The following is a 12,073-nucleotide window of genomic DNA, read 5'->3' on the forward strand; positions in this document are numbered from 1 at the left end:
GAGATAGATGAACATGTCAGTTTGTATCATCAGAGAGAGATAGATCAACATGTCAGTTTGTAACATCAGAGAGAGATAGATGAACATGTCAATTTGTATCATCAGAGAGAGATATATGAACATGTCAGTTTGTATCATCAGAGAGAGATAGATGAACATGTCAGTTTGTATCATCAGAGAGAGATAGATCAACATGTCAGTTTGTATCATCAGAGAATAAAGTAATACAACAACCCAGTGTTTCTCAATCCATTCCTGAAGGACCCCAGAGGTGAACATTTTTGTTCCAGCCCAGGGCTAACACATCTGATAATACAAAACAACTAATCATCCTTGATTTGAGTTGAATCAGGGCTGTTAGTGTTGGGTTAGCGCAAAAATCTCAGCTCTGTTAACTTGCATACCACAGTAACTCACCACGTCCATGATCTGCATCAAACTAAAGCTGAAGTTGACGGTGAGGGAGTGGGTGTCATTGAACACTGGCCTTTCTAGTGGGTTGTAGTTGGCCATAAGATCCTTGTACAGCCTCCGCTGGGGCTCCCCTTGGAGGGACACTGCCAGGGGAAAAACCACAAGAGATGTAGACATTTGAGCCTCTGTTTTAAAATGTGCTTGGTCTTCTCTGAAGATCGATAGACTTTGCGTAGATGTGTATGTAGTCCCTGTTGTACAGTCGAAAATAACATGTCTTGTTAACCGCAGTGTGGTAAAAAATGGTCATGCTTTTTTACTAATTCCTTTCACTATCTCTGTCACATACATGACCCAAAGCAAAATAAGATAATGCTGTAAACTAGAGCAACAAAATGATATAATGCTATAAACTAAAGCGGCAAAATGATATAATTGCAATAAACTAGAGCAGAAAAATAAGATAATGCTGTAAACTAGAGCAACAAAATGATATAATGCTATAAACTAGAGCAGCAAAATGAGATAATGCTGTAAACTAGAGCAGCAAAGGAGATAATGCTGTAAACTAGAGCAGCAAAATGAGATAAAGCTGTAAACTAGAGCAGCAAATGAGATAATGCTGTAAACTAGATCAGCAGATGGACCATACACTTTTTCGTTTAATCTTCAATATAGTGAGAGAATGAGAGAGAGAGAATGAGAGAGAGAATGAGAGAGTGAGAGAGAATGACAGCAATTTTTTTATATGGACATTTTTTATATGGCAATGAATGCACTCAAAGAAAAAGCATTGTATGCAATAAAAATGTTATTATAAAAAAATCAACATCCCAATTAGAATTTGGACCAAAATATTTGACAGCCTAATCCTACCAATAGCTCTTTATGGAAGTGAGGTTTGGGGGCCACTCAATAAACTGGACTTTAAAATGTGGGACAAACATCCAATTGAAGCCCTACATGCAGAATTCTATCTGAAAAAAATATCTGAAGACCATACACATTTTGGTTACACCTAAATTAAAGTCCAAGTCCAAATTCACTTCAAACCCAAGAACTGAGCCCAGAAACGAGCCCTCTCAGTCAGCTGGTGTTGGACCAAACCAACCAAACTGACACCAGCACTGCTTCAAAAGAAAGAATTCAAATAAACAAATATGCATTTGCTTGAGGGACACTGAATAATAACATCTGCATAGTAAACAGTAATGATGATGGTGGTAGTTGTAGTAGTAATGATGATGGTGGTAGTTGTAGTAGTAATGATGATGGTGGTAGTTGTAGGAGTAATGATGATGGTAGTAGTAGTAGTAATGATGATGGTGGTAGTAGTAGTAGTAATGATGATGGTAGTTGTAGTATTGATGTAATGGTGGTGGTAGTAGTAGTAGTAGTAATGATGATGGTGGTAGTTGTAGTAGTAATGATGATGGTAGTTGTAGTATTGATGTAATGGTGGTGGTAGTAGTAGTAGTAATGATGATGGTGGTAGTTGTAGTAGTAATGATGATGGTAGTTGTAGTATTGATGTAATGGTGGTGGTAGTAGTAGTAGTAATGATGATGGTGGTAGTTGTAGTAGTAATGATGATGGTAGTTGTAGTATTGATGTAATGGTGGTGGTAGTAGTAGTAGTAATGATGATGATGTAGTTGTAGTATTGATGTAAGGTGGTGGTAGTAGTAGTAGTAATGGTGATGGTAGTTGTAGTATTGATGTAAGGTGGTGGAAGTAGTAGTAGTAATGATGATGGTAGTTGTAGTATTGATGTAATGGTGGTGGTAGTAGTAGTAGTAATGATGATGGTAGTTGTAGTATTGATGTAAAGGTGGTAGTAGTAGTAATGATGATGGTAGTTGTAGTATCGATGTAATGGTGGTGGTAGTAGTAATGATGATGGTAGTTGTAGTATCGATGTAATGGTGGTGGTAGTAGTAATGATGATGGTAGTTGTAGTATTGATGTAATGGTGGTGGTAGTAGTAATGATGATGGTAGTTGTAGTATCGATGTAATGGTGGTGGTAGTAGTAATGATGATGGTAGTTGTAGTATTGATGTAATAGTGGTGGTAGTAGTAGTAGTAATGATGATGGTAGTTGTAGTATTGATGTAATGGTGGTGGTAGTAGTAGTAGTAATGATGATGGTAGTTGTAGTATTGATGTAAAGGTGGTAGTAGTAGTAATGATGATGGTAGTTGTAGTATCGATGTAATGGTGGTGGTAGTAGTAATGATGATGGTAGTTGTAGTATCGATGTAATGGTGGTGGTAGTAGTAATGATGATGGTAGTTGTAGTATTGATGTAATGGTGGTGGTAGTAGTAATGATGATGGTAGTTGTAGTATCGATGTAATGGTGGTGGTAGTAGTAATGATGATGGTAGTTGTAGTATTGATGTAATGGTGGTGGTAGTAGTAATGATGATGGTAGTTGTAGTATTGATGTAATGGTGGTGGTAGTAGTAATGATGATGGTAGTTGTAGTATCGATGTAATGGTGGTGGTAGTAGTAATGATGATGGTAGTTGTAGTATTGATGTAGTAGTAATGATGATGGTAGTTGTAGAATTGATGTAATGGTGGTGGTAGTAGTAATGATGATGGTAGTTGTAGTATCGATGTAATGGTGGTGGTAGTAGTAATGATGATGGTAGTTATAGTATCGATGTAATGGTGGTGGTAGTAGTAATGATGATGGTAGTTGTACTATCGATGTAATGGTGGTGGTAGTAGTAATGATGATGGTAGTTGTAGTATTGATGTAGTAGTAATGATGATGGTAGTTGTAGTATCGATGTAATGGTGGTGGTAGTAGTAATGATGATGGTAGTTGTAGTATCGATGTAATGGTGGTGGTAGTAGTAATGATGATGGTAGTTGTAGTATTGATGTAATGGTGGTGGTAGTAGTAATGATGATGGTAGTTGTAGTATCGATGTAATGGTGGTGGTAGTAGTAATGATGATGGTAGTTGTAGTATTGATGTAGTAGTAATGATGATGGTAGTTGTAGTATTGATGTAATGGTGGTGGTAGTAGTAATGATGATGGTAGTTGTAGTATCGATGTAATGGTGGTGGTAGTAGTAATGATGATGGTAGTTATAGTATCGATGTAATGGTGGTGGTAGTAGTAATGATGATGGTAGTTGTAGTATCGATGTAATGGTGGTGGTAGTAGTAATGATGATGGTAGTTGTAGTATTGATGTAGTAGTAATGATGATGGTAGTTGTAGTATCGATGTAATGGTGGTGGTAGTAGTAATGATGATGGTAGTTGTAGTATCGATGTAATGGTGGTGGTAGTAGTAATGATGATGGTAGTTGTAGTATCGATGTAATGGTGGTGGTAGTAGTAATGATGATGGTAGTTGTAGTATCGATGTAATGGTGGTGGTAGTAGTAATGATGATGGTAGTTGTAGTATCGATGTAATGGTGGTGGTAGTAGTAATGATGATGGTAGTTGTAGTATCGATGTAATGGTGGTGGTAGTAGTAATGATGATGGTAGTTGTAGTATTGATGTAATGGTGAGGATGACAGTTAGTTCTAAGTTAGTTCTAGTTTCATTTTCCATGTTTAGCCTTTTCTATGTATTATATTTCTACTATTGACTGTTACCATTTTATTGTTGTTACTTTTAGAATTGTTTTGTATTATTATTTACTACCATTTTATATTATTATTCTTTATTCTTTACTATTTTATTACAATGTATATTGTATACATTATTGCTTTGGCAATATTGACACAACGTTTTTCATAAAGCAGCTTGAATTTGAGAGAGAGAGAGAGAGAGAGTGAGAGAGAGAGAGAATGAGAGAGAGAGTATGAGAGAGAGAGAGCATGAGAGAGAGAGAGAGAGAATGAGAGAGAGAGAGCATGTGAGAAAGCATGAGAGAGAGAGAGAGAGAGAGAGAATGAGAGAGAGAATGAGAGAGAGAGAGAATGAGAGAGAGAGGGAGAGAGAACGAGAGAGAGGGAGAGAGAATGAGAGAGAGAGAATGAGAGAGAGGGAGAGAGAATGAGAGAGAGAGAGAGAGAGAGAGAGAGAGAGAGAGAGAGAGCGAGAGCAAGAGCGAGAGCGAGAGCGAGAGACTATAAACCACCTGGTGGACAGCCGGTCCAGCTCATTTGGATGCTTGCTTATTGATCCAAGAGCCTCATCAAACTTTCTCCAGCTAGATTCAGCTAGAAGCATACTGACACCCTATAACTCTCAGAACCTCAGTAATCTCTGACATGTCTTACTAAGCCCTTCTACAGTACCAGTCATTGGAATGCATGTCCATGGTGATGTTCAGTACAGAAACAAAACGTTTTGAAACTACCTAAAAATGTCCAGTGAGATCACAGATTTTTGTTAACTATTGCAAAACATTGTCACGGTGCGCTGCACTGAACAGAACCCAGGTGTTTTCTACCAGCTACGCATGGACCATAACAACACAGTGTATTCAGTTCATTCAGAGTCCTCCCGCTTTAATTCTCTGAAAAGGTCTTACTCTATTTTAAGGCACTTTAGACGCCGGATGGCCACTTACTTTTCTAATAGCCAAAACCCAATTACCCAGAAACACCTCTGGGAAAGCACTTTATTCATTTGATTTGGTTGCTCGGAGAGCTCAAGGGTTCACTGTCTATTTTGAAATTGTTTCTAAGTTCTGTAAGAAAACATCTATGTCCCTCATCAGTTACCCAGGTCGCATACAGAGGCTCTCAGAACTGGAAGATCAGATAAAAGCTTGTTCTTTGTCTACGGTCTGATTCCCCTCTGGATCGCGGGCCCTCTTCATAATCACATTTCAGTGTTACCATCAGTGGGATAACATCACTGTGTTATTGTGTAAAGATGTATCAGTCATTCATCAGGGTACATTAGTAATATTACTGACGGTAATACAAAGTAGCTTTCTGATGTTTTCCAATACCAAGGGTGGCTAGGGAACAGAGGACGGAGACAAAGCATCTCCTGTACTTCTTGATTAAATCTAGGAGACCCACCAATGTCAGTTAGATAGATAAAGCAGAGAGCTGGCCAAGACTCTCTATCTCTCCCCCCCTCTCTCCATCTCTACATCTCACTCTTAATCTCTCGATCTCTCTCTCCCTCCGAGAATTCAATTAGGTATTGCAAATAGACTGGAGACTCCAGAGCGGAGGTCTTACTAAATGGAGTGCAGACAGTTACATTTTGTATTACCCTTTCCTTTCTTCTATTTTTGCTGCTGAACCTGTTGAGAGTTGATCCTGACGAGAGGTGAACCTGACGAGAGGTGAACCTGACGAGAGGTGAACCTGACGAGAGGTGAACCTGACGAGAGGTGAACCTAACGAGAGGTGAACCTGACGAGAGGTGAACCTGACGAGAGGTGAACCTGACGAGAGGTGAACCTGACGAGAGTTGAACCTGACGAGAGGTGAACCTGACGAGAGGTGAACCTAACGAGAGTTGAACCTGACGAGAGGTGAACCTGACGAGAGTTGAACCTGACGAGAGGTGAACCTGACGAGAGTTGAACCTGACGAGAGTTGAACCTGACGAGAGGTGAACCTGACGAGAGTTGAACCTGACGAGAGTTGAACCTGACGAGAGTTGAACCTGACGAGAGTTGAACCTGACGAGAGGTGAACCTGACGAGAGGTGAACCTGACGAGAGGTGAACCTGACGAGAGGTGAACCTGACGAGAGTTGAACCTGACGAGAGGTGAACCTGACGAGAGGTGAACCTGATGAGATGTGGACCTGCAAGTAAGCATTTCATTGCACTGTGTACTCCATGTATACAATGCATTCGGAATGTATTCAGACCCCTTCCCTTTTTCCACATTTTGTTACGTTACAGCCGTATTCAGAAATATTATTAAATAATGTTTTTCCCTCATCAATCTGCACACAATACCCGATAATGACAAATCAGGTTTTTAGGCATTTTTGCAAAAGTATTAAAAATAAAAAACAGAAATACCTTATTTACGTAAGTATTCCGATCCTTTGCTATGAAACTGGAAATTAAGCTCAGGTGCAGCCTGTTTCCATTCATCATCCTTTATATGCTTTTTATAACTTGATTGGAGTCCACCTGTGGTAAATTCAATTGAATGGACATGATTTGGAAAGGCACACACCTGTCTATATAAGTCTATATAAGGTCCCACAGTTGACAGTGCATGTCAGAGCAAAAACCAAGCCATGAGGTCGAAGGAATTGTCTGTAGAGCTCCGAGACAGGATCGTGTCGAGGTACAGATCTGCAGTATTGAAGGTCTCCAAGAACACAGTGGCCACCATCATTCTTAAATGGAAGAAGTTTGGAACCGCCAAGACTCTTCCTAGAGCTGGCCGCCCGGCCAAACTGAGCAATCGGGGGATAAGGGCCTTGAGAGAGAGGTGACTAAGTAGCCGATGGTTTGACAGAGCTCCAGAGTTCCTCTGTGGAGATGGGAGAACCTTCCAGAAGGACAACCATCTCTGCAGCACTCCACCATTCATTTTACATTTTAGTCATTTAGCAGACGCTCTTATCCAGAGCGACTTACAGTAGTGAATGCATACATTTCATACATTTTTCTTTTCATACTGATCCCTCGTGGGAATCGAAACCACAACCCTGGCATTGCAAACACTATGCTCTACCAACTGAGCCACATGGGACCAAAGGCACATTACAGCCCCATTGGAGTTTGCCAAAAGGCACCTAAAGGACTCTCAGACCATGAGAAACAAGATTCTCTGGTCTGATGAAACCAAGATGGAATTCTTTGGCCTGAATGCCAAGCGTCACGTCTGGAGGAAACCTGGCACCATCCCTACGGTGATGCATGGTGGTGGCAGCATCATGCTGTGGGGATGTTTTTCAGCGCCTCTGCACAAGTCTTTGAATGTCTTTGAGTGGCCCAGCTAGAGTCCGGACTTGAACCTGATCAAACATCTCTGGAGAGACCTAAAAAAAGCTGTGCAGCAATGCTCCCCATCCAACCTGACAGAGCTTGAGAGGATCTGCAGAGAAGAATGGGAGAAAATCCCCAAATACAGGTGTGCCAAGCTGACCCAAGAAGACTTGAGGCTGTAATCGCTGCCGAAGATGCTTGAACAAAGTACTGAGTAAAGGGTCTTAATACTTATGTAAATGTGATATTTAATTCTAAAAACCTGTTTTTGCTTTGTCATTATGGGGTATTGTGTGTAGATTAATGAGAAAAAAACGAACTATTTAATCAATTTTAGAATAAGGCTGTAACGTAACAAAATGTAGAAAAAGTCAAGGGATCTGAATACTTTCCGAATGCACTGTATATATGACTGATGAACAAACATGAACAAGGAAAGACAGAGTATATATGCTTTCAGAGTAAGCACAGGCAGGAAGAGGAGTGGGTAATACTGTTACTCAGGATGTAATGTCATGACATCTTGTGACAGCTTTGTCTTAAACAAGAGCTACAAGCCACATGGGAGTGTGACCATCCATGACAATGCAGCACTCAATGGGAAACATCACCTTGGAAAGCAAATTAATATGATGCTTTGCCAATACTGATGTAATATTTGTCACAATGACCATTTCATTGACCTATGACCTATGACTTAAAATTGTCATTGATCTTAATCTCCTTATTATTATGTGTGATTATAGGTTGAGGTGTATACCATATCTAAGTTGAGGTGTATACAATATCTAAGTTGAGGTGTATATCATATCTAAGTTGAGGTGTATATCATATCTAAGTTGAGGTGTATATCATATATAAGTTGAGGTGTATATCATATCTAACTTGAGGTGTATATCATATCTAAGTTGAGGTGTATATCATATATAAGTTGAGGTGTATACCATATCTAACTTGAGGTGTATATCATATCTAAGTTGAGGTGTATATCATATCTAAGTTGAGGTGTATATCATATATAAGTTGAGGTGTATATCATATCTAAGTTGAGGTGTATATCATATCTAAGTTGAGGTGTAAATCATATATAAGTTGAGGTGTATATCATATATAAGTTGAGGTGTATATCATATCTAAGTTGAGGTGTATATCATATATAAGTTGAGGTGTAAATCATATATAAGTTGAGGTGTATATCATATCTAAGTTGAGGTGTATATCATATCTAAGTTGAGGTGTATATCATATCTAAGTTGAGGTGTATATCATATCTAAGTTGAGGTGTATACCATATCTAAGTTGAGGTGTATATCATATCTAAGATGAGGTGTATATCATATAGAAGTTGAGGTGTATATCATATCTAAGATGAGGTGTATACCATATCAAAGTTGAGGTGTATATCATATATAAGATGAGGTGTATATCATATATAAGTTGAGGTGTATATCATATCTAAGTTGAGGTGTATATCATATCTAAGTTGAGGTGTATACCATATCTAAGTTGAGGTGTATATCATATATAAGTTGAGGTGTATATCATATCTAAGTTGAGGTGTATATCATATCTAAGTTGAGGTGTATACCATATATAAGTTGAGGTGTATAACACATCTGTCCAAACAAAGGTTGTTTCTCATAATTTTCTCACAATAGATTGTTGCTTAATTTATTTCTCACTGTCTTGAATATGCAGATCATGTCCACACCTTGTTTTATGGAGTGCATGCTTTCATCACAGTTCTAATGGGGAATAACTAACTAGGCTTACTGGTTATAACTACATGTAAATGCATGGCACGTAAGTCATTGTTCATTCTCTTTGTGCCTGCCAAAGCCATCTGCATAGTGATGTTGCTGATGTAAATACAGCATCTATTTATAATCTATTTACAAGCTGTCATATTATTTATTCATTTAAAACTTTTTATGTCAGATTTTGAGTAGCAGCCTGAATCAAGCCTGTTGAAGCAGTCCTGGGATTCAACATGTGAATAGACAGTAGTAATACATGGATAGATTAGGATCAGAGGTGCTAGGATACATGCATTGAAAACATGGAGTGATACAGTATGTTCAGCACAGTAACTGTCAAAATGTATCCCCTGTGCACAACTGACGTTGACCAACAACTTCATTTGAAAGCAGCACTGAACACCAATAGCACATCTAATGAACATTTAGGATGCACATAACAATACAATTAAAATACATGCATTACTTCTTACCCTTCAATAGGCAGACAGTGACTGCAATGTAGAGGAGAGCATTCCATGGACCCATCATTGCTTTCAATAGAAGTGTCTGGCATAGACCCGCTGAACTCCGGATGTATTTTAATTCATAAAAATATCAAACATCAATGATCATCCTCCATAGTCTTCCTCACTGAAGTGTGAAGGCTGGAAGAGATGTGAGCGGGGGAGGCGGCAGCAGTGGGACTGGGACCTAGATAAAGCCGCCGCCCCTCCTACTAAATATGTTTGACAAGAGAGGGGTCTGTCACATTGCGCTGCAGTGACAGACTTGCTGTTGCCTTTTGCAAAAGTGCAATAAAGTAAACCATTGTCACTATACCGGAGACATTGTGCCACCTGACTAGTTATACAATTTATGCGCGCAGCAATGTTGACGATAGCTACAGTGGCCAAACTTTACGCACAGCACTTTTTCTTGTCAAATGATGTCTACATGTTACTTCAAATAGGGAAATGTAAAAGTAAATGTTCAGGCTATTAAAACATGACATCTGAAGTGTTTCTGAATGTTTTCGGATTTCTTTCAGTAACGCAGTTGATTGGATTTTTCTCTGACACCATGCTGATGTGGAGGATAATCAGCGCCACTTTGAAAATGAAATGCTAAATTGGAATGTGAAAAAGATAATTGTATTTATATTTTCATATTAGTGGTCATTATTTTTGCCACAATAAACGTAATAAAAAATTTAAACTGAAAATAGTTAATTGAAAAATGGAAAATGTAAAGCGAAATGTTTCATGAAAATGGTAAATGATATACAGAAAATGGCAAATGCAATGTGAAATGGAAAGTGCCTGTTTTCATTTTCCAACTGCCTAATTTAGCATTTTTAAAATTTGTTTAATGTATGCAAATTGCTTCCTGGAGGCATGAACCAGGACAGCAACACAACACCACCATGCACCACCGTACATCCTAGACATGTCGGGCTCTCTGCGCATTGATTTTAGACTAGTGTAATGACAGGGTTGGAACCTGCTGTTCTGTACACCAGAACAACACTTTAGCCTGCTAAGCCAAAAATATAAATGCAACATGCAACAATTTCAACAATTTTACTGAGTTACAGTTCATATAAGGAAATTTAAATGAATTCATTAGGCCCTAATCTATGGATTTCACATGACTGGGCAGGGGCACAGCTATGGGTGGGCCTGGAAGGGCATAGGCCCACCCACTTGGGAGCCAAGCCCACCCACTGGGGAGCCAGGCCCAGTTTTTCCCCACAAAAGGGCTTTATTACAAACAGAAATACTCCTCAGTTTCATCAGCTGTCCGGATGTCTGGTCTCAGATGATCCCATAGGTGAAGAAGCCGGATGTGGAGGTCCGGGCATACATGGTCTGTGGTTGTGAGGCCTGTTGAACGTACTGCCAAATTCTCTAAAACGACGTTGTGATAGAAAATTGAACATTCAATTCACTGGCAAAAGCTCTGGTGGACATTCCTGCAGTCAGCATGCCAATTGCATGCTCCCTCAAAACTTGAGACATCTGTGGCATTGTGTGGTGTGACAAAACTGCACATTTTAGAGTGGCCTTTTATTGTACCCAGCACAAGGTTCACCTGTGTAATGATCATCCTGTTTAGTCAGCTTCTTGATATGCCACACCTGTAGGGTGGATGGATTATCTTGGCAAAGGAGAAATGCTGACTAACAGGGATGTAAACTAATTTTACATTGTGCATATGGAAAATGTCTGGGATCTTTTATTTCTGCTCATTGTCGTGTCTTTGGCTATGCCGGATTAAGTGATATGACATGCTATTCTAAAAAATAATTTCTCTGTAATTAATATTACCTGATTAAGCTAATCAGGTAAATGTAATTAACTAGAAAGTCGGGGCACCACGAAAGATTGTTTATAGAGCTGTTATCTTCCGAATAAACTCTTAAAGACCTAGTAATCTTTTGCATCAGTAGCACTCAATATTTAATCCTCACCTTATTCAGTCTCATCTGAAAGTTGTAAATTCTTGGTTATCTTCACGAACCCTGGCTCACAAGTTGAATCAGCAATGCAAAATTTGGTTTAATTATTTATTTACTAAATACCTAAATAATCACACAGAATTACATGTACACAGAATAGATCATACATTGAATACTAATTATGTCATAAAGCAAAACGTCCCTAGCGGACAGAACAGATATGACGGCTGGTTACACAAAGAAAGGGGGTTGGGTTTGAGTGAAAGACGGGGAAGACTGAGTAACAAAGGGAGAAGCTATGCTATCGTAAATACAGTATTTTATGCATTCTAAATAACCGTCCATTTGAAAAGGAAAATGCAATAAATATTTACTCTGAGCTGCGCTTCGGTAGATTGGTCGTAGATAGAAGGCCGGGTTGTCCAGCATGGATCTCTTGTCCTCTGAAGAATGTCTAGTGGTGAACTGAAGCATGGTAGAATAGATACTCTGTCCGTCCTCTCCTAGCCCACGTTTACCGTTGCTGCGGCTAACTCAATCGGCTAGGAGGTATCACTTCTTTAGTGAAT

The 12,073-nt window shown here is 39.1% G+C and overlaps 1 protein-coding gene across 1 annotated transcript in view; it reads right to left on the reverse strand.

Moving 5' to 3' along the window:
- LOC106562772 (neuronal acetylcholine receptor subunit alpha-7) overlaps window positions 1–9,722 on the reverse strand; it is a 157,783-nt gene extending 148,061 nt beyond the window's left edge. The window contains exons 1-2 of the mRNA XM_045708899.2: window positions 9,538–9,722; window positions 418–557 (exon numbers count right to left, since the gene is read on the reverse strand). Coding sequence (XP_045564855.1) covers window positions 418–557; window positions 9,538–9,595 — 198 coding nt within the window. The 5' untranslated portion in view covers window positions 9,596–9,722. The remainder of the gene's footprint in view (window positions 1–417; window positions 558–9,537) is intronic.
- Window positions 9,723–12,073: the final 2,351 nt, after the last annotated feature.

This window comes from Salmo salar, chromosome 26 (assembly GCF_965601325.2).
Source record: "Salmo salar chromosome 26, fSalSal1, whole genome shotgun sequence".
In the NCBI taxonomy this organism is placed as follows: Eukaryota; Metazoa; Chordata; class Actinopteri; order Salmoniformes; family Salmonidae; genus Salmo; species Salmo salar.